Source organism: Acomys russatus, chromosome 11 (genome assembly GCF_903995435.1).
Source record: "Acomys russatus chromosome 11, mAcoRus1.1, whole genome shotgun sequence".
Classification (NCBI taxonomy): Eukaryota; Metazoa; Chordata; class Mammalia; order Rodentia; family Muridae; genus Acomys; species Acomys russatus.
The window spans coordinates 52121949-52148211 of NC_067147.1; the positions used below are offsets into that span (position 1 = coordinate 52121949).

At 48.7% G+C, this 26263-nt stretch overlaps 2 protein-coding genes across 5 annotated transcripts; one reads left to right on the forward strand and one right to left on the reverse strand.

Moving 5' to 3' along the window:
- Nucleotides 1–1243: 1243 nt before the first annotated feature.
- Nucleotides 1244–11700, reverse strand: Gucd1 (guanylyl cyclase domain containing 1). Of its 3 annotated transcripts, none has more exons than XM_051153222.1 (6): nucleotides 11601–11700; nucleotides 4721–4805; nucleotides 3820–3985; nucleotides 2643–2734; nucleotides 2242–2483; nucleotides 1244–1636 (listed from the first exon to the last, which is right to left on the reverse strand). In XM_051153222.1, the coding sequence occupies exons 2-6, from the start codon at nucleotides 4729–4731 to the stop codon at nucleotides 1542–1544; spliced, it is 606 nt and encodes a 201-aa protein (XP_051009179.1). In that variant the 5' UTR covers nucleotides 4732–4805; nucleotides 11601–11700; the 3' UTR covers nucleotides 1244–1541. The 3 variants fall into 3 exon arrangements, with proteins under 3 accessions (XP_051009179.1, XP_051009178.1, XP_051009177.1); XM_051153221.1 differs by lacking the exon at nucleotides 11601–11700 and adding an exon at nucleotides 11047–11199 and having other exon boundaries at nucleotides 1244–1633; XM_051153220.1 differs by lacking the exon at nucleotides 11601–11700 and adding an exon at nucleotides 11047–11199.
- Nucleotides 11701–11726: 26 nt separating this feature from the next.
- Nucleotides 11727–24361, forward strand: Snrpd3 (small nuclear ribonucleoprotein D3 polypeptide). Of its 2 annotated transcripts, none has more exons than XM_051153224.1 (4): nucleotides 11727–11842; nucleotides 13373–13519; nucleotides 20589–20781; nucleotides 24156–24361. In XM_051153224.1, exons 2-4 carry the CDS (start codon nucleotides 13394–13396, stop codon nucleotides 24215–24217), a joined length of 381 nt encoding a protein of 126 aa, XP_051009181.1. In that variant the 5' UTR covers nucleotides 11727–11842; nucleotides 13373–13393; the 3' UTR covers nucleotides 24218–24361. The 2 variants fall into 2 exon arrangements, with proteins under 2 accessions (XP_051009181.1, XP_051009180.1); XM_051153223.1 differs by lacking the exon at nucleotides 11727–11842 and adding an exon at nucleotides 11864–12010.
- The last annotated feature ends 1902 nt before the right edge of the window (nucleotides 24362–26263 follow it).

A 26263-nucleotide genomic window follows, 5' to 3' on the forward strand; every position in this document is an offset into this window, starting at 1 on the left:
GAGGACATCCACACCCACAGCTTCTGTGTGGTACTCCTGAGCTTGGAGCCAGAGTTCCTTGGGGCCCTGGACCACCCAACATTAAGGCAATGGAGATGAGACCAGACTGAGAACAGTACTAGTCTCTGAAACTCAGAGCGGCTGCCTAGCCGACAGCACCTCCCTTCAACCCAAGTCTTCATCTCCTATTGAAAAATATGGTGACTGCTCTGACTGCCCTTGTAAACACTGACCACCTCTGTCCCTCAAACTACCATGAGGAGGCAGCTAGTGGTAGGGGAAGCAGCTGCTGCCATGGCATGCCTTGAGTGCTGAAAGCCCAAGGCCCCTGCAGTACAGTGATGGTGAGAGGCTGTTGGGGTACCCTTTATTCTTCACCAGAGAGCGCCCAGGAGGAGTAGGTTCTCTAGTCTCTGTAAGAATGACCCATTCAAATTGTCTTTGGTGCAGCTTTACCATGCAGACTGCTGCCCAGGCCGGCCCAGCCCAGCCATCTTATTAAGAAAGGACTTGGACTGCCCTATCTAATGAAGGGTTAGTGGTTTCAAAGTACCTGTATCTATTATTTCTTACTCCCCACACAGTGGAAACTGGTCTCAATAAAACAATACCCTTGCTACCAAGAGCAAAATAAGACAAATTCACTAGCTGTAGCTGATGCCACCTGCTGTGCTGTGTGATGCGGACACTGCCTTTCTTCAAGACTAGAGAGACCCAGTACTTGGTGCAGATGCTGCTGGTGTGAGCATCAGGGTGGAAGGGAAGCTCCCTGCTGTTTTAGGAGCACAGGCCCTCTAGCACACATCCTCAAAAGGCTCCCAGATTTAGAGGGCAGTCCCGGCTGTGCGAAGTCAAGCTGGTGTCAGGAGACCTCATGGATGCAGGGGCTCTCTGAGAAGTCTCCTGTCAACTCCATCTTCCTAAAACATTTTCTTCTGCTGTCACCCACTTGGGCCTGCCCACTCCTAAAGGCTCTCCCATTCTACAGGAGAGTACCTAGAAGCTGAGAAGGCATCAGCATCCTAGGGTCAGAGGGCCTCAGAATGGCTGTGAGGTATGCTTATGCTGCGTGGTAACAAGGCCTTGTAACCAGACCGAGACCTGAGTCCATTGGAGGCAGGAGAAGCAGTGACGCTGTGCGCTATGGGGCTTGGAGTGGCCCAGAACCACAGGCCTGGATTGGGGCATGCTCTTCCCAAATGTGCTTCTCTCCCAGGGTTCCTGCCTTTCCTCTTTCCTCTGGGCACAGCTGGAGTCAGACGTGAGGTCTTCCTCTGGGCACAGCTAGGGTCAGACTTAGGGTCTTGAGAGATGCTCCTCTTAGATGCTCTTGGGTTGTCTCTGGCAACCACAAGGTGTTTAGGGAAGTGGCATGATGACACTGGAGGACAAAGGAGTCAGAGTTCCCAAGGGCTTTGACAAATAGGCTGAGACCACAATTTGGAGCCCCAGTGCCAACAGCCCTGGGTGTGAGCATCCTGAGTGGGCCTGGCTGGGGTAGGACACAGGGTCTGAGGACCTGGCTTGTCAGGCTCCTGCTGTCAGCTGTCCAGGTAGACAAAGAGGATGTCTTCATCCGTGCCATAGCTGGTTCTGGCCTCCTCGAAGTTACTGATGCTGGTGCTGCACATTCCTGCTAGGTGTGGGAAGGACCAGAGTTGGGTCAGCGGGTGGGGTAAATACTCAGCCTGTCGCATCCTGGTTGACTGGATGGGGTCTGGGTTCTACCTGCCTTGCCACCTCTCAGCTCAAGCCTTCCACCCATAGGAAACCTGCCTGTTCTGGTCTTCATGAATTAATTCTTTCTTTTGACTCCTTCCTAGATTAGCAGATAGAGAGCAAGGCCCAAAGGAAAGAAAAAATAGGCTAAATATGCTCCAGGCCACACAGATCAGAGAAGGCCCTGTCCATGCACTGGGGTGAGGACAGTGGACAGTCTATGACAAGGGCAAGGTCTGTCCCAACTGTATAGCTTGTGTGCTGGCTATCCTATGAAGCCCAGCGAGGGACTACAGCCTGTGGAACCTAAGTTATCCAAGAGAGGACCGAGCAGTAAGGTAAAGCTGGTGGCTAGGACAGCAGCAGGTTGGTTTGTATAACCCGATGGGCAAGGCCTGATGACAAAATCCCAGGAGGAAAAGGAGCTTTGGAGACATAGCAGCTTGAAAGGGAGGAAGTGTGGTCTGTACAGAGGGGACAATCAACACAGGGCACCGTGGATCTCTTGTCCCCAGCACTCACGGTCAGCATAGGCTGGGTTGTTGTAGAAGATGCAGCCGGTAGCCCTGTTGTAGCCACGCAGAACGATGAAGTGGCCCTGGTAGTCGGGGGTGCGGCAGAAGCAGCGGTGGCCGCTGGGAGTGAAACAGCAGTACTTGACAGGGCTGGAGCACAGGTCACAGTGCAGCACCCCCGAGTTCACCAACACGATGGCCACGTGGCCCTGCGCCAGGTGTGCTTGGATGTCCTGCACGCTCACTGTGCTGTGGGCAGAAGGAAGGTCAACCAGTGGCAGTGGGTCCTTGTCCTCTTCTCCCAGACTGGTGTCCCCCCAGGTTGCACCCACTCTCCAGTGGCTCGCCTGCCCTCTGCCCTGAGCTCCCTGTCACTGTGAGGCAGGAAAGTGGGGTGGGAAGGCTTACCATTTCTCCACTCGCACCTTGCAGGCCTTGGCTTGTGCAAACAGCTTGTTCACCCGGGTCTCCTCTGTGTCGAAGTGCTTCCTGTAGAAGGACTGAAGGGAGAAGAGCAGACGGGAGTTACCACCCTGGACACACACACTGCATTCCAACAAAACAAGAGCATATTATAGAAGTAGGTACAGGAGTCCCACTGCCAGGCAGGCGACTTTACCAAGCCTGCCCAGGAAGAAAGCTGTGTCTGTCCCTGGCTGGAGAGTGGACAGGACCACACACGGGCATGAAGAGGATGCTCAAGTGATGAGAAAGCCGAAGAAGATTCAGAGTAGCTGCCGAAGGAGGACTAGTGCGGCCAACCTCTGGTAGATGTGGGGAGGAGCCTAAAGCAAAGGGTCACGGAGGGCAAGGCTGCCCTCCCAACCCCCGCTAGGACAGCTCCGTCACAGTCCAGTGTAGCCAACTGTGACTCACAGAACATACTCTGCCTGGTGTTAGGGCCTCATGTGACCCGAGCCCCAGGAGGCAGGCCGAAGACATTCTGTTCTCAGGTCCCCTTTTCTGTCTTATGATTTAGTAGCCTTCTTTACCTGGCATGGAAGGTTCAAAGAAGAATTAGGCTGACTGCCACTGGCCACCATGTGACAGCTCTTCTGCCAATGAGTCCAGCAGAGAAAACTCTGCCAAGTCTTGGCGCCTGGGCCTCAAGGGCAGGTAAGACTGGCCCTGGCTTTGCCAAGAGGACAGAACGCACTGGTGTGCTGGTGGGGCCATCTACAATGGCTTTATTTTTCAAGAGAGGAAGAAAAAGAGAAAGACAGAGAAGCAGACGGACATTTTTCTTCCAGAATACCAATTACCTTGGCAAGAAGAAAGAAAACAAGCCAACGATAGTCACGCGAGAGTAGTGTATTCTGCAGCCTTTAACCTGCCTTGTGCTATGGTAGAGAAAGACACAGAAAGGCAGACACAAGTCCAGGCCTCAATGTGTAGATGCTCCATACAGGCCAGGCCTCAAGGCCACCTGCCGGTAGTCTTTCTGCCACTGCCACTGGTCTCTGAACACTTGTGCATTTATGCAAGTGTCCAGGCTCTGACCATTGTCTCCTGTGACTGATGACTGGGTGGCCTATGCCTCTGCTTTCCCGCAGGCAGAAGACCCACCCAGTAGGTAGCTGCTCACCTGGTTCTTGTAACCCTTGTCAACACCCAGAGTCTGGGTACAGAAGCGGTGTCTCACACCAAAGTGGCGCATCAGGTAGGCCAGGTCGATGGTCCAGATGCTCCTGGTCAGTTGCAGCTCCTGGAGGGCATTTTCAAATTCCCCATCGTCTAGCTGGCCCAGGTACCTGAGGCAAGAGGGCAACAAGGTTAGCTTGTTCTTGGAGCAAAGCTAGACCAAGTCACCCTCTGATGCGACTGCCATAGCCACTGCGGGCACTTCTGATCCTTTACCACGAACCCCCACGGTATGCCCACCTGAGACCTGAATACAACCTGAGGCTTTGGGGGCTCAGGCAGCCTGGGACACTGTGTGGCCCCAGAGGGAAGGGCCTAGATTTTGGTTCTTTGATCTCTCACAGACTATGTGAACTTGGGGAAGTTATTGCTCTCTCTGGCCTTGTTGGCTGCACATCTAATATGAAGTGTGCTTGGATCATAGAAGTGGTTTTCAAAATTGCAGGCACTAAACATTTCGTTAAGCTCTATCGTTCCCAGAGTCCTAATACGTAAGATAGATAAAGGAGAACTGATCTGGGTCTCCAGAGCCAGACAATTTAAAACCTCTTGCCAAAGTGATGGGAACGGTCCTTTCTGGCTCAGACTATCAAGGTTCTTATATTTATGTAACATTCTGGTCACCTGATATCAGAGTGGGGCAGATGCACCAGCCACCCACCCTGAACACCTGGGACTTCCTTGATCATTGCAAGCCAACACTTGGGCAGCCCGATCCACTTTTTGGTCATGGTTAAAATACAACAGGGCCAAATGGAATTCAGGCCTCTTACAAGGTTCAAACAAAGCCCACCCATATAGATACTGGATCTCACCCCTGCGCCAGCGCGGGTTCACACACTCACCGGAGCACCATCCTGGAGCAGGCCAGGCCACAGTCCCAGTGGTAGAGCTGCTGGATGATGGGCACAGGCAGCTGCACAAAGTCCCCTGCAAAGAAACAAGAGTGAGGGCTCAGAGCTCTGCACAGTGCCCACCAACGCCGCCCCCACTGCAAACACCATCACAGCCTCTGCTGACACTCCACAGGATCTCAGGGGCCTTCCCATAGCCTGCTAGTCGTTTCACACCACTGCTGCCTCCTAAACATCAGCCACAGCCAGTCACCCCTACTCAAAAGTCTCCAGCATGTTGGTCCCGGGTTAAGACAAAGCAGTGTTAGCTGCTGCCTCGGCGAGTTCATCAGTTTTGCATCACCAGGGCCCACTCTAGGCAGGGCACACAATTTCCTAGACACTTTTGGCTTCCCACAAGCTAACACCTGGCGTTGGAATTCGCTCTTCTAAAGGGCTGCCCCTCTCCTCAGTGACCCAGGAGGTCTGCCTGGCTCCAAAGATTCCAGGATGAACAAGCAACATGGTAAGACCATGGCTAGGAGGAGGGAGATGTCACACATCCCAGCTAGTATTGTCCCTGGGCAAACCTGTCCGTCTGTCCGTTCCAGGCTGTGAAGTGGAAGAGAAAGGGCCACACCTCGCATTCTGTTACCACTGGCTGACTACAGGGCTAGGCAACGATCCTCTCACTGGATTGAGTTTACTATTTCTACTGTTCCAAGATCCTGGCACATGTACTGCAGGATAGTGACAAGAAACAGAGCACGGTCCTGTCCCAGTGCGTGGCAAGAACAAACAGATACAGCAGATAGCCAGAAGCTTAGGTTAGGAAAACAATGGGCTGTGCCTCAGAGAACACAGCACGGATGGGAAACAGCATGCGCTGAGGCCCTGAGGGGAGGACAGCTGGCACGTGGCCTGCAGGAGCCTAGCCCGTGACTGTGCCCAAAGTTCAGTCTTGCTGGGTATGGTGACACAAATTTATAATCATACGACTTGGGAGGCTGAGACAGGAGGAGAATTAAGGCCACATAGACCGTCAGACAGACATGCACATGAGGAAGTGAAGGAGGAAGGGAGGGGGGACAGGGCAATCCAGACTTTAAAAAACCAGGAGGGTCTGGAGCTGGAGAGATGCTCTTACAGAGGACCCAGGTTTGTTCCCAGCACCCACATGGCACCTGACCACTGTCTGTAACTCCAGTTCCAGGTACCCTGATACCTTCATACATACACATTCAATGTTAAAAGGTTTAAAAAAACAAAACAAGCCAGGAGGTGGTGGCGGGCGCCTTTAATCCCAGCACTTGGGAGGCAGAGGCAGGTGGATCTCTGTGAGGTCGAGGCCATCCTGGACTACAGAGTGAGTTCCAGGACAGCCAGGGCTGCTACACGGAGAAACCTTGTCTCAAAAACCAAACCAAACCAAACAGGACGGCCTTCTCTACACTGGCCGACACCTCGCTCAGCTTACTCAAAGTCCCTGCTGTGGATTTCTGGGATCTCCCCTGGGCCAGGTGACTCGCTCTTTATAGTGTCACGCAGAGCCCACCTACCAGGCCCACCCCTCTCCCACCACTTCCAGTGTGTGTCAGAGGAGGGTCATTCAGTAGCCTGGTGTCTTGAGTTGTAACCCCCTGCTCTACCATGTCTTTGGGGATTGGCTTTCCCTAACCCTAGGCGGTTGGTCACTCCCCACCCCTTGTGTGTGATCCTTTAAGCCTGAGTTCACACTTCGGGTCACAGAATGCAGCCCTTACACTGATCTTATCTGTAGCTTATCTGTAGGCTGGCCCTTCACCTCCAGGTGTACCTGTGGGAGGCAGGATGTAATGGCAAATACGCCACCTGACTTTTCTGTGTCTGCTTCCTCCTCTAGGAAATGGGACCACCACCACCAAGGCAGCTCACAGAAGGCAATGAGTAAGTGCAGCAACAATATGCATAATGCTTTTTTGTAGGAAATTACGTCAACCACCAGTGGCCATGCCCAGGCCTAGGCCAAGCTGAGGCTTCATGCCTTTTATTCTTTTTACCCCAGGCTCTTCTACACCTATGTCTTTCCAAGGCCCTTGGCCTTTTAACATTTGGCAGATTCGGTCCTGCCTGGCCCCTTCCTAAATCCTGTCCCATCACTTGTGCCTACACATGGCAGTCAGAGGAATTTCATCTGCAGTTTCTAATCTTTAGAGTCCGTGTGACGGGCAGATGGCTCAGTGGATAAGAAGCTCAAGCACGGGCTGGAGAAATGGCTCAGTGGCTAAGAGCACTGCCTGCTCCTCCAAAGGACCCGGGTTCGGTTCCCAGCACCCACATGGCAGCTCACAACTGTGTCTGTAACTCCAAGATCTGACATCCTCACACCAATGCACATAAATAAAAAAAAAATTAAATATTAAAAAAAAATACTCAAGCATGACAACCCAGGTGCAGACCCCCCAGAATCCCAGCCTGTAATCCCAGCACGCAGATGGAGAGGAAACATCTAGAGCAAGCTGGCTAGCCAGACAACAGAAACAGCAAACTGCGTGCTGAGTAAGAGGCCTTGCCTCAACATAGAGTGGAGCTGATCAAGGGCGACACCTGATGTCAGCCTTGGGTCTCCACGTGCATGCACACACATGCGCCCATATATGTGAGAGCACACATATATGCACAACACATACAAAAGCGTAATAAAATAATAAAAATAAATGAAGTTCTCACTGCCTCACCACATACCTTTTTTGTTTCAAATGGGCTGTCCTCAAAGTTGAAAGGTAACACTGAACTTCTGATCCTCCACCCTACCACCCAAGGGATTACAGGCATGTGCCACAATGCCTAGCTTTATGTGGCTCTGGGGATGGAACCCGGGCTTCCTGCTGGGCAGTCACTATACCAACTGAGCTACCTATCCCTAACCACCTTCAACAGGCTGCAGGCCCCTGCCCAACCTAGGTCCAGCAGACTCACTTGAGCCTTCATCTGGTTCCAGGTTTTATACCCAGCAGTCTTAGCTATGAAGGAGCGTCTCTGCCCATGTGGCAGTCTGGAACTCTTTTTTTTCTTCTTCTTCACTGTTCTGTCATTTCAGCCTCAGTTCAAAAACCCCCTCAGAGGGTTTTTTTTTTTTTTTTCCCCCTGGCCACGCACTGGACGGGTGAGAAGGGCATTCCTGCTTGCTTAGTGGTTATGAATACTGACTGCTCTTCCAGAGGAGCCAGGTTCAGTTCCCAGCACCTACATGGAAGCTCACAACCGGATATAACTCCAAGTCTCAGAGGACCACCAACATTCTCTTCTGACCTCGAGAGCACACACGTGGTACTCAGACAGACCCACAAGCAAACACTCATACATACAAATCTTTAAAGAAACGAAGAAAGTTGGATCTTTGGGGAAATAATTACCCAATCGCGGGGTCTCTGAATGGGCCTTCATATCCAAAATCAGGAACAGACAGCAAAGAATATATGCATGTCTGTCCTTCCTCCGCCCCCACCTTTTTTTTTAAAGTCAGTCTGAGGCTCTACCCAGGAAACAGACCTGCCCACATTTAGGGCGAGTCTACTCAGCTCAATTAGCCCACTATGAAAGTTCCTGAAAGCGGCACTAGACAATCCCTCTTTAGACACCGTGCCCACGTGCTAATAGATTATATCAGATTCACAATTCAAACTAAATGGCTGGAGATTGCTCAGCAGTTTTTTAACTGCTTGATGCCTTTGCAAAGGACCCAAGCACAGTTCAGTTCCAAACACCTATACAGTGGCTTACAGCTGCCCGTAACTCCAGTTCAAGGGGTTCTGACATCCTCTTCTAGCCTATGAGGGTACCTGCATGCGGATAAAACACTCAAGACACATACAATTCTATAAAGGAAATCTTAGAAAACAAGCTAACATTCGTGGGGCCTTTTCTTTTTATCTTTCTCACACTCTGCTGTGCAAGGACACAGTATTTCTCCCTTCCCGCTCTTCCTGGAAAGGACGGATCTTGTAGCGAACTTGCCAGCTTCTTGATCTTGGAATTCTCAGCCTCCAGAACAGTGAGAAAATACATTCCTATTGTTCATAAATCATTCAGCTATACGAATGGACTAAGCCACCAGGGAACTTCTTGTTTGCTGTTTCCTTAGTAGTAACTCACTGTTAGTATACTTCAGGCTGGGGATTTAGCACTTGTCAAGCGCTGCCCAGGACCTAGGTTCAATCCCCAGTGCTGCAAATTAAAAAAAAAAAAAAAAAAAAAAAAGGAAAAATAAAATCCCACTTATTGAAGTGACAGGCTCTGGGCACACCAAGGTGACGTAAACCCTGGTCTCTAGGGACTTACATTCTAAAACAATTCTCCCACAATATGCTAGTGGAAAAACTCTCGTCAGGCTGTGGCTCTATCAGGATGGGTGTCTTCCCTTCTCAGAACCCTCATTAAGGCTGTAAATGGCCTTTTTGCACTCATCTACTCGGGCTGATTACTACCCCGGTTTTGTTTTTATCTAACCATTGGTCTGGAATGTTGCTCTCTCATCTCCGGCATCCAAATGCTCGGCCCCACCCTGCTCTCCTCCCTCTCTGTACCCTTCAATATGCTCATAGAGGGGGCATCTACTTTCTCCCTGGTCAGCCTGACAAGTCTATGGTGGGCATGTAGGACCAAGATTGCATTTGGCTCGTCCCAGCCCTCACCCACAGCTAGGGTTTTTTTTTTGTTTGTTTGTTTGTTCATTTGTTTTTAAAGCTCCACCCTTTAAAATGCCTACTTGTCATTCCAAGTGCCCATTCGTTCTAGGCTTCCAGATCACTAACCTCTGTTGGAGGCTCCTTCCTTACTCTGTGGCCTGAGCTCTGGTTCTAATTCGTTGGGCCATGCCTTCTCTTACACTGTCAGATGCTCCTCCTCAGGGTCCTAAGAGACTCGACTGTCTCTCCTCTTTCACTCAGCCTGAGATCACCTAGATCCTGAGGCCTCACAAGCCGAACATCCCTGCTTGACTATCCTGATCCTTAGCACAGGAAAGATGTTTTCTGGGGGGTAAGTGATAACAGTAGAAGAGGCGTTGGTATTTGTCCTGATAACAGCGTTAGCATTCAGAGCCCGAAACTGCTGCAAATACCGAGGCCTTAAGCCAAGACAGTTCTCCACCTAAGAGCTAAGGTATTGCTTTGGAGAAAGCCCAGACCTGGCTTCAGGTGTCACAAGGGAAAAGAGGGCAGCCAACTCTTCCTGGACACTCTAACCCTCTCAGCCTGTCTGCTCACCTCAAAACGTACTAAAGAGGGCTGGAGAGATGGCTCAGAAGTTAAGAGCACGGACTCTGCTCTCCCAGAGGTTTTGAGTTCAATTCCCAGCAACCACATAGTGACTCACAGCCACCTATGAGATATGGTGCCCTCTTCTGGTGGGCAGGCACACATGCGGGCAGAGCACTGTATATATAATAAATAAAAATTTCAAAAAAAAAAAGCACTAAAGAACAGCAGTAGCCTGCCTTACTGGGATTTATGAAAATTAATTTTACAGTTCATACACTTTAGCACTGCATCTACCTCTAAACGCCCTACACAAGTGAGCCATTATTTACCGAGGATAAGAAAGAGCAATGATCTTGTCAAAGTTCACAGTGTTAGGTAACTAATAGGAGGCGTAAGAGTAAATTCCAGTACAAGCCCTGCTCCAGGCTACAACTAGAAGGAATCACATCCGGAACTTGATGCCGCTCTACAACTGCCACTGAAGGGGTTGATCCCAAACTCCTCGACCCCTTCCAAGAGATGGCAGGCACCTCGCTGTAACAGTTTATTAATATCAACTCTTGTGCCTTAAGCAGAGGTCCACCATGACTTCTCGCTTCCTCCACTTGTTGGTTTTTCTCCTCAGAGCAGAAGGAACCAGAGAACAGTAACAAGACAAGAGCACCAAGTTTGGGAAGCAGGAGAAAAAGACCTTCCCTTTGCTGAGTGTTTTCAGGTCATTCTCCCCCTCCCCCCCCTTTCCCGGCCCCCTTTCCCGGCCCCAGGCTTTCCAGTTCCCCGAGGGGCAGGATCACCCAACGTGGTTCAAGCAGGACTTTACCGGGAAGGTGGTGGTGCCTTTGCCCCTTGGACTTTTCCACTAGACTGTTCAGAACTCTCTGGGCTTCAAGCCCCGGGAGATTCAGGAGCAACCAAACAGAAGCGGAGCATGGAATATGAGAAGGAATATCCACTTAGCTAAGATCTGCTAGAAGCCCCAGGCTGGCCTGAGGACGCAGATTCCCCAAGGTCGCGCGCAGCCAGACCCTGCGGGGCTCTAGGGCGGAGTCCCCCTCCGTTCCCCCGGTGAGGGCAAAGGCCCTTAAGAGAGGCACTGACCCGGCTCGAGCGGCTGCCCCGCTGCCTCTGCCTCCGTCCTCATGACCCGGGTGGCGCAGGGCGCCCATGGCCCCGGCCTGGAGCTGATAGCCGCTGTGACTTCTGCTGGGCAGCGAGCGCGGCCAGTGAATGCCGAGCTCCTCCGCCTCCGCCGCCGCCTCCGCCGCCGCCTCCGCGGCTCAGAGTCCGGTAGGCGGCGGCTAGGCCGCCACAAGCCACGCCTGGTCCCTTCCAGGTCCCAGACCTGGAAGCCCGCCCCATTCCATAAGCCACGCCTCTTCCCTTCCACCCACTTCTCTGCCATAAAATCGCTACCCGCAGGTCCATCCTCGAAACGTTCTCCGGAAGCCCCGCCCCCTCCCCGAACCCCGCCCCCCCAAACTCTTCCCACCTCTCCCTCCGCTAGGTCGGCTCTTTTGTATCTTCAGGTGTCATCTGGTGGCCCTCGCAATGCCTCGCCGAGATGCCAGGGAATCCTTTTTTCTGATTCCCTTTAGGTCGTACCTACTACACAGGGACTAAGGATAGTTCTCTGGTGTCAGGGCGCCGCTTACCTGAAGGCGAGCGGATTCAAAGCTTAAATTCCTAGTCCGAGCCTCACTTCCTGTCGCCCCAGAGCATTGGGTTCAAGCCTAGATGCGGCCCAATCCCTGGAGTACTTTGTTAAGTGTGGGTCCCCCATGTTCCTTTTGGCGCTCGAGGGAGCATTGATATTTCCGGCGGTGCCGGGCCCTCCCCAGTGCCGGAACTATAGTGCTGAGACATCGCTTCCCAGCCGGCAGAGTAAGGAGGTAACGTAAGTAAGCTTGCGCTCCCCGCTGGGGAAAGGAAAGGGAGGAGCCCTGCGCACGGCATTCTGGGAACGCGTGGTATTCTGGGTACTCGGGGCCCGCCATTCCGTCGCTTCCACGCCTTCGTCTTCTAACGTTTGTGCCAGAACCGAAAAGGAACCTACAGTTATTTGGTGAGGAGAGACGGCGAGTGGGCGAGAGGAGGCCGAGGCTCTCCTCGAGGGCTAGGGACTGGAAGGGACGCCGCGGAGGAACTCAGCGGGGCATAGTGGAGGGTGGGAAGCCGGGGCCGAGCCACACCAGCATCTCACTAGCGCCTGGAACTGTTAACAATTTACGCCTAGTCTGCGCGTTCTGTGCCTTTCAGGGCCACTGATTTTCGAAGCTTACAAGCAGTCCCTCTTTTCCCTCTGGTTCGTCATTTTCTACGTCCTTTGCATCTCTGCCTCTGCTCCCATTCCGGCACTGGTCCTCTCACGGCTTGTCACGCTGCTGCAGAAACTGAATGTTCGCGCCACTTTGTAGATGCAGCTAATTGTTTTGTTTTGTTTTGTTTGAGTCTTTGGTTATAAGCCTGCAGTGTTTCCCCACCGTTTTCTGCATAAAAACCCACACTCCTAAAGTAGAAAGTTGTGGTTCCTCACCGAGAGAGCCTGCGTTTAGCTTTCTTAGGGTCTTTTCGTGAAAATAGGTGACGTGAGTCGTTGCCTATTGCAGAATTTTAAAAGCCCTGTCCATAGTCTTTGTCTTTTAATGAGACTTAAGTCGAGTGTTTAACCGTGATTGTTTTCCTGCATGATAAGCATTTCCTGTTTGTAGCACGTATCGCTTTATGAGTGCCTTGACACTTTATTTTCGCCTTTGATGGGGAGTCAGAAAGCTGAATTGAAAGCACAACCTCTCTTCCTAGATTTCTCTGGGTTTGGGTCTATATGTACTATCAGGTACTGTAGCCTTTTGCCAAATATGGTTGCTGAGTCCTTGGAATATTACTAGTGTGACTCAGGGACTGATTTTTTTTGTTTGTTCATTTTTAATCTACATTTTGTTTAAATAATTACATGTGAACAGCGATTAGTTTACACACCAGGTCCATATCATAGTTGTTTTGATAGCTATAAAGGGACAAATGGTTGGGCTGAGAAAGGAAGCACTCTGTTCCTGTTAGCTTTCTCCCTCTGTTTTTGTTTTGGTTTGGTTTTTTCGAGACAGGGTTTCTCTGTGTAGCTTTGGCAGTCCCAGACTCACTCTGTAGACCAGGCTGGCCTCGAACTCACAGAGATCCTGCCTGCCTCAGCCTCCCGAGTGCTGGGATTACAGGCTGTAGCCACCTCGCCCATCGGGTCGATTTCTTTCTCCAGCTTACCCTCCTTTCTCACCTTACATGTTTCCCTAACTTGCCATGGTGGTTCCTTCAAGGCCAGAGCCAGGCCCCTTCCAAAGAAAATGCAGCTCTGACACATTTGCAAAAGCCTGTGGGAATGCCAGTCCATCTTAGGCTCTGACAAGTGACTGTTGTCTCTCTTTCACTACAGCACAGGAAGAGTCCTGCCAAGATGTCTATTGGAGTGCCGATTAAAGTCTTGCACGAGGCTGAGGGCCACATAGTAACATGTGAGACCAACACTGGCGAGGTGTACCGAGGGAAGCTCATTGAAGCAGAGGACAACATGAACTGCCAGGTAGCGTGCTTTGCACCTGGGGCTGTGAAGGAGTCATGGCTTCCATTCTGGGGGATAACAAGACAGACTTGGAGGTCGTGGGGAAGTCACTCTCGTCCAACAGTTACTAACTGAAGTCTTAACATGTGTCGGGCACTCTTACAAGCTCTGAGATTGTATGATAGTATAGACTTAGCCTTGAGGCAGAACAGTCTTTTGACAGCCTAATGTGGTAGCACATATGTATCCCAGCGGTAGGTAGGTGATCAAGAGTTGGAGGCCAGTGTGGGCTGTACAGCAAGACCCTGTCTGTAAAACAACCAGTTATATTGAACTTGGTTTCCTCTCATCTTAGAGGCCTGTTTGAAAGGAGTGGTGATTAGAGTCTGGATCAGGCAGAGCCAGTGTCCATTTTCCAGACAGTGCAGAATCTTCAGTTCCCATGTTATGTGCACTTGCTTACTTTTTGTCTTGCAGAAAGTCTTATCTGATAACACTACCAAAGTTTTGACATGGCTTTTGGTTTTTCCACTAGTTAAGAACTTGAGCTTTGGAATCAGAACTCCCTGGTTCCAGTTTGAGTTGAATCATAATTCTCTGACCTTGAGTGTCTTAGTCATTTATTCTGTCCCCTATAAATGAAGGTGGAGTTGTTTTGGATGGACTGTGCTGTAAATGCAAAAAGATTTAAATCTACAAGAGACTTACTGGGAAATGGCAGTGAAGGATCACAGTGAGAGAGCAGGAGTATGTCCGTGACTAGTTACCTTTCTTGTTGCTGTGATACGATTTCTGACCAAAGCATCTTAAGGAGGGAAGGGTTCTAACTACAGTGTGAGGATATCATCTGTCAAAGAGGAAGTCACAGTGGCGTGACTTTGAGGGCTAGTCACATTGAATCTGCCGTTGAGAAGCAGAGATGAGTGCCTGGGCCAAGCACATCAAGTTGGGTCTCCCTACTTCAGGGTAAACTAGATAATCCCTCACAGACACGCTTATCCCTTCAGTGACTCTAAATCCACCAAGTTGATAGTGTTAGCCATCATGGCAGCAGAGTTTTCAGTCCAGGGAAAGCAAGGCAGATTGAGTGAAAAGAGCCTCTGATGGCCCCTTAGTGCTGAGGAAGTTTCATCCAGGGACGAGAAGGCCAGAGGCAGGAATGGACTGGCAGCCTGTGGGAGGCTGCTGCAGAGCGAGTGCCATGGTGGAGCCACAGAGTGGCAGCTGGGGCCTGTCAGCTCATACACTATCCAAAGACTGCTGCAGGTCGGCAGTCGTCCTCCTTGGCGTCGCTACAGAGATGCTTTGCTGTTAGAAGCTGCTTATACCTGTCAATATATGGTGTCTGTTGCTGCACTCAAGTGAGAAAACAAGGTTGGCAAGTAAAGCACATTATTTACGGTCACACACCTGTGGTAAGCTGGCCTGGTAAGTAACCTGTTCGTTACTTTTTTGTGGCTGCAACAATACCATTGCATAGGAGTTTATTTTGTCAAGGAGGCATGGTGACAGAAGCAGGAAGCTGCGAAATTACAAACTGGAAGGGTTAATCTCAAAGTGTTAATCTCAAAGTGACATTCTTCCTTCAGTAAGGCTGCATTCCCTAACCCCCCCATCCCACCCACACCCCCCCCCATACACACAACCAACCAAACCAAAAAAGTCACCAACAACTGGGGGCCGAGTGTTCAAATATTTGCAGTTATGTAGCATAGTTTTCATTTAAACTACAATTGTGCTGGTTAGTTTTTTTTTGTTGTTGTTGTTTTGTTTTTGTTTTTTGTTTTTTTTGTTTGTTTTGTTTTGTTGTTTGTCAATTTGACACAAGCTATAATTGTCCTGGAAAAGGGAACCTCAATTGTGAAAATGCCTCCATCAGATTATCAAGTCTGTGGGACCTTTTTTTGATTAATGATTAATGTGAGAGGGCCCAGGCTATTACATTGCATACTGTGCCACTCCTGCACAGTTGTTTCTGAGTGGTATAAGAAAAGTAACTCAGGGCTGACCATGCTGGTGCAGCGCCTTTAATCCCAGCACCTGAGAGGCAGAGACAGGAGGGCAACCAGGCTTACATAGAGAGACTATCTCAAAACAAAAAACAAACCCAGAACACAGTGTGGTAGTGAACACCTTGAATCCTGGCACTTGGGAGGCAAGGGCAGGTGGATCTCAGAGTTTGAGGTCGGTCTGGTCTACAAAAACGAGTTGCATGACAGCCAAGGCTACACAGAAGCCCTATCTCACAAAAAACCAAAAACAACGAAGGTGTGTGTGTGTGTGTGTGTGTGTGTGTGTGTGTGTGTTTAAAAGTAAAGAAAGGTAACTACATTTGAGCCTGGAGGGCAAGTCAGTAAGCGGCATTTCTCTGTAATGTCTACTTCAGTTCCTGCCAGCTTGAGTCCCTGCCTTGGTTTCCCTGCATGATGAACTGTGATCAGGACGTGTAAGCCAGATAACCCACCTCACTTTTAGCTGGGATGTTACAGCCATAGAAAGGAAGCTAAAAACAAGGTTTAGTTTTTTCACTTGGTGTGAGGAGGGTGCCCTCTTTCTCCTCTTCTGAGTATGGAACCCAGTGCCTTAGACACAATAGTTTAAACACTCCCTTTCGCCCCTTTGGGGCTGTTTTTGAGTCAGGATCTCTTTAGAGCCCAAGCTGGTCTTTAACACTTGATCCGCCTGCCTCATTGTTAATTCTGTAATTTCAGGCAGGTGTTACCCCACCCAGCTGTCAGGCTTTCGGAAGTCCTATACTACTTGGTTTGCTTCTGAAGGCAGGCCATGGGAGATGTAGCTGGTTAGTGCTGTCAAGATCCTAGCTGTAGTAGTCTGCCTCGTGACATGCCATGTTCACAGGTCTAGTCCTCTCACTTTGTCTGTTTTAGGGCATTTAGTTTTATGAGTAGAATGAAAATTTTCAGATAGTGACGATTAATGTGTATATTATGAGCAACAAGCTGAGGTTTAAGGACATTAGACAGCCTAACTGTAATATGAATTCATCTGACTAAATGATTATGGTATTCTCAGAATGCAGCCCACATGTTACTAAGCACACACATTTTGGTGTTACCAGGTTACAACTTAGAAAGAAATATGTTTTGTGCTGGCGCTTTGTGTCTCCCTTACTCTCTATTCCCTACAAAATCAGTGACCAACTAACAGCTAAATGCTTGTTTTGATCTTGTAGAGTCTATAAACATGATCACACTCAGAAGTACTGGGAATTAGGACTTCACTAATGTTCTAATCTTGGTAGGGGCACAGTTTAGCCATAATACTGGCCATATCATGCTGAGCACTGATGGCGCACGCCTTTAATCCCAGCACTCGGGAGGCAGAGGCAGGCAGATCTCTGTAAGGTCGAGGCTAGCCTGGTCTACAAAGTGAGTACAGAACAGCCAAGGCTACACAGAGAAACCCTGTCTCAAAAAAACAAAAACAAAACAAAAAAATACTGGCTATATCAAGATAGTGAGGCTTAACTGGGAATGGTGGGGCACGCCTTCAACCCCAGCACTCTGGGAGGGCAGAGGCAGGTGGATCCCTGTGAGTTCGAGCCCAGCCTGGTCTACAAAGTGAGTCCAGGACAGTCAAGGCTACAACAGGGAAACCCTGTCTCAAAAAGAAGAGATAGTGAGGCTTCATTAGGTTGACCAGAGCCTAAGCACATTGCATAGTTGAGACTACTTTTTATATTATTTTTAACAGGGACTTAATTGAATAGACAGGACTGAAATACAGATATTCATGTGCAAAAGTGATTTGTACAAAAAAGAAAAAGCAATATTATCTCATGCCAACAGACTGTGGTAGATAGGACGTCTGTTTCCCTTAGTGCTAAGAGTGTAACCCAGGGCCTTGCACATGGTAAGAAAGTAATCTACCACTGAACTGTATCCCCAGTCATTTCTTTCTGAAATGAAAATTGTGGGAATTTACTTACAACCCCAGAACAGAAAGACAGATCAGAATTGGTTTCTCTGACCAACATGAGGGAAGAGAAATTCTAGCTTTTGTGGACTGTTTTTAAAAGGGAATTATGAGGCCAGAACCATGAACGAAATACCGTATTATACATTCCAACATTACTTCACAATCCTGCATCATGGCTTTCTCTGTCTTGGCCCACAGAAGCCATTAAGTCTGTGTTATTTATTGTGGCTGCTTAGGAAAACCATAAACTCTATGTTCCTGTCTGACATCCAGAAAAACCTAAGTGCTTGTGGCTGGATGGCTCACCAGTTAATAGCTCTTGCTGCTTTTCGAAAGGATTGGTATTGGGTTCCTAGTGCTCAGGGGATCTTAACCCACTGCCCCCAGCTTCTGCAGTCACTCACACACTATACTCACTTAAATAAATCTTTATGTTTTAAGGTAATTAAGGTAAACATATTACTTAAAAGAGGATGCCTTTGGCTTTAAGAGGAAACACGGGGCTTCCTTGGAACAGAGTTACCACTTGTTCAATATGCAAAGAAGGAAAAAGATGCATTAAAGCAGTGACTGCACATGATTTAAACACCAAAGTGCTGGAATATTTGTCAGGTGACATTGAGAGCCCATCATGGGACATTGGTAGAAGCACCTAGTTTAAGTCTTGTTGGATCTGTGGGACAGTCTCGTGGAGACTATCAAGGCACAGTGGAGAGATGAGGCTTAATAACAGTGCTCCCCAAAATAAACATCACAGTTCAGATTAGACACAACTGGGTTTGCTCTATCTCAGGTAGTTGAGACAACATTTAGGTATGCATGCTATGCCTTATTTAATTTAATTTTTTTTTTTTTTTTTTTAACAATTTCAGGAAAGTAGTCTGTTATACTTTCAGGTAGGGAGTGGTTCAGATCTGATAGACCTGGGTTTGAACCTCAAACAAAACATGTGAGGGCAGTGTGACCTTAGGCAAGAGGATAGGGAGAGTAAAGGCATGGACCTTTAGAGACCAATTTGCCTCTGACAGGTTGTGCTGTCTCCTGTAGGGCGTCATGGTCTGAAATCAGTCATCTGTGCTAGTGCCAGCTGTCTGTATTTGTGCTCAGGAAATGTTGGCCTTTCTTACTGTATTTCCTCTAGTCTGGAAGGGAATTGGGGCTCAGGGCTAGACCTCTGGAAGGTGGCAAAGCCAGGTCTCACTGGAGATCCTTGGACCACTTCAGTGTCTTCTACAGAGTCATAAGTATGCTTGGAATTGTGGGGGGGTGGGGTGGGTGGAATCCAGGTTTTGGGGTTGGGTAAGCCAACCATAACTACCTATTTGTGGTAGCAGAGGTGCTGGCACTTGTCCAGGGAACTGTGGCAAGGACTTAGGAACTGTGAGATTTTAAGAGGATGGCAATAGGAAATCTGCAACTGGTTGGTGGGAAACTGGGGCTCTCTTGCCCTTGAGCGTAGAATAGCACCAGTGGTTTGAATCAGGCTGGAGAGATGGCTCAGAGGTTAGGAGCACTGACTGCTCCTCCAGAGGTCCTGAGTTCAATTCCCAGCAACCACATGGTGGCTCACAACCATCTATAATGTGATCTGGTGCCCTCTTCTGGCCTGGAGGTATACGTGCAGCCAGAGCACTGTATACATTGAGGGGGGAGGGGAGGGGGAGACACACACACATAAACACATGGAGAGGGAGGGAGAGTGCTCGTGGTGGCGCACGCCTCGGGAGGCAGAGGTAGGTGGATCGCTGTGAGTTCAAAGCCAGCCTGGTCTACAAAGTGAGTCCAGGATAGCCAAGACTACACAGAGAAACCGTGTTTCAAAAAGAAAGAAAGAAGGAAAGAAAGAAAGCCTAGAAGTCATTCCCATTGCTCAGATAAAGCAGGGATAGCCTCAGAGCATTGATGGGTTTTGGTTTTGGTTTTCACTGTTGGTGTTCAAGCAGAGACCGCCTGGCCATATAGAAAGCACAGAGCCATGTAAGGCAGCAACTTGGGAGATGGAGTCCTGGGTGACAATGCAGCTGAAGATGATCTTTAAGCAAATGAACCCAGTCTTAGAAAGAAGATGTTTTCTCTGTTTGTGGTTCCTAGATTTTATAGTCATATAAAATCATGTGTGTGTGTAGAAAATGAACGTAGAAGTGAAGTTGTCTGGGAAGGGGACTGACAGCAGGGAGAGGAAGCACGGAGAGAGGGACGAGGAGGGAGACGTGTTCAGTGTAAAGTATAGCACAGACATAGTTTTACAGAGAAAGACATCTGGGAGCTGGCACATCTTTGCAGCGTGGGCTTCACCCATTCTAGATAAAGTGCAGTTCTCTTCTGCCCAGAAGACCACAATTAAGCAATTGTGGTCAAAGTGGCACCTATTGAATTTGGTGCTGGCAGGTTTGTGTCACTTTCCTGTTCCTTGTGGGTCTCCTGACTGGATTCATAGAGACGACTCTTTCCCTTCATCCTGCACCTACTCCTCTTAGCACATTTGTCCTTCCAAAATACTGCCTTAGCCCTGTTGGCCATTCCTCCACCTACAAACTGGAGTGATCTGCCTGGTGTCTGAAGTGTCCTCAGCACTGTCCACATGTGCTGCTCCGATGCTTCAGTCCGTGCATGCTGAAGGCTCTGGCTCAAGTCTCCTCTCCTTGTGTAGACTCTGGGAGCAGGCGCTGCCGCATCGCTTCTCAATCCCTACTCATTGTCTTCCTAATGTATACTAAGAGTCAGGACTGTGTCTGGTGCATACATACGACCTTAAAGGTGCCTTTCCAGCCAGAGTGGCAGCAGGTCCCCAAGGCTGCACTTTGGACATGAAGTAACAAAGGCCTTCTTACCATCCCTCACAGGCTGGCCCAGGAGCTGGAAAGCTGCCTCTAAGCTCCCTAGTTCCAGCCTGATGTCTCCTACATATCAGCTGTTTGACTTTGTTTTTGTTTGGTTGTAATCTGTAAAAGTAGGAGAGCACATACTTAAGTCTGACGTTTCTGTGCAGTGTGCACCAACCATTGCTGTGCTAGTTCACCAGCGTTGTCCAGTTCTTGTTTTCATGCTGGTGTCAGGCTTTTGTATGTCTAAACTTACTCCAGTTAAGGCTCCCTGGCCTTGTGTGCTCCAGTACTTTGTCCTCACAAATAAGCTGGTGGTTCCCTTCCAGATGTCGAACATCACAGTAACGTACAGAGACGGCCGAGTGGCACAGCTGGAACAGGTGTACATACGCGGCAGCAAGATCCGATTTCTGATTTTGCCCGACATGTTGAAAAATGCACCCATGTTAAAGAGCATGAAAAATAAAAACCAAGGCTCAGGGGCTGGCCGAGGAAAAGCTGCTATCCTGAAGGCCCAAGGTAGGTGCCCCTCTGAGACTGGCTTTAGAATTCCCATTACCTTGTTTCTTTTAGGGAAGGCCCTGTTGTTGCGTGGGACAGGGTTGAATCTGATTGCACTGCTCTCCACGCTTGCTGCCATACCCTGTTCTGATCTGCTTGAGAAATCCTTGGGAATGGGGCCTTTCCCCTGTTCTTTCTTGCCTTACTTGATCCTATCATGGCGTTTACTGTAAAAATCCCAAATCTCTCCTTAGGGAAAAAATTGCAGATTTCTTAAGCAAGGTGTGGTGCTGAGACCTATTATCCTAGCACTCAAGAGTCCCAGGCAGGAGGAATGCAGTGAGGTGGAGGCCAGCCTGAACTACATAGCAAGACCCTGGAGAGACGAGCAGAGAGAACACCCTGTCTGAAGTGGTACAGTCTATAGTTAAGGCCCTCCTTTTCAGAAATTCTATCCAAGAGGGCTGGGCAGCTTGCTCTGGTCTAGCGAGGATATGGATTGGTGTCCAGAACAGTACGGTGGCATTCCTGGGGTTATGTGTGATGTCCCACCCCAGCCCCCAAAGGGTCTTTTTTTCTGTTTACTCAAGATAGAAATGGTAACAACAAACCAAAGAAACAGTTGCACTCAAGTCTGTTGTGATAAACCAGTGGGCTTCTCAGGGTTGCTTAGGAGCATAGGTGGCTCTTGCAGCATCACTGAACTCTGTCACCTCAACATGAAGCTGCTTCACTGGAGCCCCTGTGGGTTCTCTGTACTGGCCTCCTCCAGACTGCAGCTGCCGCAGGATTGGGAGAGCAGGAGAGTGTGTCAGGGAAAGTGAGTGGCTATAATCTGAGGTGAGGGTCTCCTATGGCTTATCCCAGCTGCTCTGATTTCACGGTGTAAATGGCCATCTTGTGTCTGGGAAGTGATGTTCTGCAGCAGCAGGATGGAGACTAAGTGGTATCTGGTACCCCGTGTGTTCCAGATAGATTTGAGCCTCTAGTGCCCAGGCTGGCCTCAGGCTTACTGTGTACTTGACAGCAATCTTGAACTCTGGTGCTCTTGCCTCCAGCTCCCAGGGCCTTAGTGCCCACACGCTCAGATTAGGAATGAACACGGTATTGCTCTACAAGCACTCTGCCAACTGAGCTACATCCCAGCCCTCTAGTTAGAGCCATCTCGTTTTGGTTGTACAGAGCTTTTGTTCAGTTTTCATTATTTTATTTTATTTTTATTTATTTATTTATTTATTTATTTATTTATTTATTTATTTATTTTGGTTTTTCGAGACAGGGTCTCTCTGTGTAGCCTTGGCCATCCTGGACTCACTTTGTAGACCAGGCTGGCCTCGAACTCACAGCGATTCGCCTGCCTCTGCCTCCCGAGTGCTGGGATTAAAGGCGTGCGCCACCACGCCCGGCTATTTTATTTTATTTTTTGCAAGGGTGGGGGAGCGGTTCGAGACAGGGTTTCTGTCCCGGCCCGCGGGGTCTTCAATGGGTATCTGTGGAGGGGCCAGACAAGTGGGGGGACAGGAGACAAAGAAATGAGGGCAAGTCTAGATTCTGATCAAGCCCTGTTTATTGAAAAATTTCAGAGTTTTTATAGGCGAGAGGGTTGCTATGGATACCTAACTCTGGAATGCTCCAGCAGGTGTCTACCTTTACAGCTGCTATAATCACAGAAGATGGAGACAATCCAGAGAGAAAGGAAAGTTGTAAAAGATGTGGTTAGTCAGGAAAAAGTTCTTGGAACTGCTACTCGCAGGCAGCTGGCTTTTAATCTGATTTTACCAGTAGTCTTACTGGAAACGCTAGTTTATAGCCAGAAAGGAGTAGCTCTTACTATGAGCACAGGGGTCTTAGAATGACCATCCCCCACAATAAACCACAGGTGTCTAACTGCCGAACCACGACAGGGTCAGCTGGTTTCTGGTAAATGACAGACTGCTGGAGAAATAGGAACCTAGGCTCTGACAAGATGGAAGAACATTGGCCCGTCTCCAACAGGTTTCTCTGTGTAGCCTTGGCTGTTCTGGACTTGCTTTGTAGACCAGGCTGACCTTTGACTCATAGTGATCCACCTGCCTCTGCATCCCAAGTGCTGGGATTAAAGGTGTGTGCCACCACTGCCTGGCTTCGTTTTTGTTCATTTTTTAAATTGTGTGAATTAGCTTATTTGTGAGGAGGGGGACACACGTGGAAATCAGAGGACAACTTGTTAGTTCTCTCCACCTCGAGGGAACATAGGTCAGCAGGATTGGCAGCAAGGACATTTAATTGCTGAGCCATCTTGCCAACCCTTGCTTTATGTTTTACATTTTCTTAAACTTGACATTAAGTCCCTCCTTTGACACATATTAGTATTGTAGCCACAGTGTCCCCCAGTGACTGTTTAGCTGCTCTCAGAGGCTAGCCCAGTCATGGTTTATATTTGTGTCCTTGAAAAGCTCTGCCACGTTATTAGATATAAAAGCATAGTGTATTTAGAAGTATATTATGTGTTTTATGTGTGAGGTAGCTTCTGTTTAAAGATAGAATGCTTTGGAGGTTTGTTTGTTTGAAGACTTCTGTTGGGTGTGGTAGTACACACCTTTAATCCCCGCACTCGGGAAGCAGAGACTGGTGGTCCGCTGTGGGTTCGAGGCCACCCTGGTCTACAAAGTCCAGGCCAGCCAAGACTACACAGAGAAACCTTGTCTCAAAACAAACAAAAAGACTTCTAAAAAGACTGATAAAATCTTGGAAACAGCGGTGGCTTAGTGCTGAAGGTGATTGTTACACAAGGCTGCCAGAGGTTGTTCTCTGACCTCTACATGCACACAATACACACGCAAATAAATACATATTTTTTAAAACAGAGAAAAAATTTTCTTTGCCTCTGAGAGGACTGTTCTTTCTGTCACAATGAAGCTAGCTATCACATCTTCACCATCAAATTGCTGTGCACTTCAGGCAGTGAGTTTGTCCAGCCTGCTGCCTGAGCCACCTGTGCCTTTCCCAGCCCCTGGCTCTAGTCCCTATCGGCACGTGCGTAGGTTCCCATCAGACTCCTCCCTCAGACTGCTCCAGGCTCTGAAAGAAGAGAGAAGAAGGAGACTGGTTTGTCAGTCTTCAGAATCCTCCATGTGTCCTTTAGAGCCTCTAGCCTCCTAGGTACATTGGGTCACAGAGTGGAATTTGTCTTTGCTGTGTACTCAGACTGCTGTCAGCACTAGCATCTTGACGCCAGGGATCAGTGCCAACCTCCACTCCTCTTCTTCCCCCGTCACCATGTGACAAGTAGTGATTCTGGGTGATGGTGTCCAGTGGCCTTCCAGGTCCCTTCCAGAGCTGATGGTCAGGCTCCAGCTAGTGCTTGTCCTGAGCATCCCTAACCCTACTGACCTCTCTCCTTCTTCCTTCAGTGGCTGCAAGAGGAAGAGGACGTGGAATGGGGCGTGGAAACATCTTCCAGAAGCGAAGATAATTTTCTCTGTTGAAGGGAACTTTGTCCTTTTTTCTCTTAGGTTTTGGGAGGGTTACATGTGCATATGTCCTAGGTTTTCTTTTGATATTTCTCTTTGTATCAGAGAAACTGTTAAGCTAAATAAAGTGTGGTTGTTTTATGGTTTGTGTATGTGAGAGACTTTTTTGGTTTTGGTCTTTTTTGGTTTTTTTTTTGTTTTTGTTTTTGTTTTTTTTTTTTTTCAAGGAAATAAGAACTGTGTGTTCATTGTGTAGTTTGCTTTGGCAGCATGTTAGAATCTGGTATGTTTGGATGTGTGCTGAGAGAATGCCAGTGCTTTTCAAATAGCAGTTACGGATACAGAGTTCAAGCGCTGTTCAGGCCAGATTCTAGTTGAGCCAAGAAAAGCCTAACTCAGAAGTTCTGGGAACTGTGTTATCTCTACATGTGCACTTAGTGTGGCACTTTGCTTAAACTTTTGTGGAACACCATCAGCTCAGCTCTGGCAACTCTATCTGTAAAGGTGTCTCATATTCTGATCAGTTGTCTAGTGACCCTGGCACCTCAGCCCTTGAGTGTAATCTTCTAATACTAAAAAGTAATCCAGGGCATCCCTGTGAGTGGCTACTCTACTGCTCCACACTGCTGTGAGCTTCTCAGCATGCATTAGTGCACTGATTATTAACAGAGGGAGAAAATACGCAACGTGAGTGGTTGGCATAAACACATTGGGGAAACAGCCTGAATCATTCAACTGTTGGAAAGAAAGTTGTCAAAGGGTCATTCTGAGGTGAGCTAGCAGAAACCCTCAAGAGAAAAAGGGTCAGTTACTTGGGTTTGGTTTTGTTTTGTTTTGTTTTTTTAATGTATGAGTACTCTCGTCATGTGCGCATACGCACCAGAAGAGGGCATCGGATCCCATTATAGATGGTTGTGAGCCACCATATGGGTGCTGGGAGTAGAACTTAAAACCTCTGGAGCCAGTGCTCTTAGCCTCTGAGCCATCTCTCCAACCCTCTTTTGTTTCCTCTTGCATTTGCGGTACTCTTTGATGATATTCTTGACCTAAGGGTTTTGGGGAGTGGGGGGCTGGGGTGGCCATACTCTTGTAACCAATTTGAATCCTGTAGCATTAGCAGTCAAACTCTACCAGTAAGCCATCATGGATGGGCGTAGTCATTAGCTGCTTTGTGGTGAAATGTTAACGCCTGTACCCTCAACAGCAATGCCTTCTACTCTCAGCCATGGGTGCCAAGGTGGGAGTGGGGGCCATTGAGACGGGGTCTCCCTGTGTAGTCCTACTTGCTTTGTAGACCAAGTAGCCTCAAACTCAGATGGGCTTGCATCAGCAGGTGTGTGCCACCATGCCCGGCTAAACACTTAGTTACTGTTGGGGCGCATCCCAAGACACGTGGAAGTTCAGAAGACACCTTTAGGGAGTCTGTTCTTCCACCCTCTGGGAATCAAACTAGGTTGTCAGGTTTTACTTTGAAAAGAGCAATTCTGCCCTTCTCTATCTTTTTAATCCTCCTGATTTCAACAACACTTTTTCCTCTCAAAGGTGTCTGTATGCTAATTCCTTGCTGTCTCAGTTTTATGCACCATCTTGGATTCCTTCTCCTGGCTATTGTCTGTATTCCCCGTCTCCTGTCTTCCTGACTGTAATTCTGCTCCTGCCATCCATACTCATTGTTAGACTCTGACCGGTTAAATTATTACTGGTGAACACAGAGTAGATTGCTGAAGAACTCTCCCTAGCAGTAAAAGACCTTGAGCCATCTTTTGCTATCAGGTCTTTATCCAGTCTGAAGTGGTTTGCCTCACTGGTGTCATCCCAAATTCTTGCCTTGCCCTTCCTCAGCTCAGCTTAGCTCCTGTATTCTGTGTAGGTTCTTTTTCATGGTTTATTAGTTTATATTAAGCAGTGCATGAAAAGTGATTTCCTCCCCTAGACTGCCTGACTTCTTGTACGATTCTAGATGGCCTGAACTCAGCAGTGACATTATTAGCTAAGGAAATGGTGTTTCATTATTAGCTAAGGAAATGATGTTTTAGTATTAGCTAAGG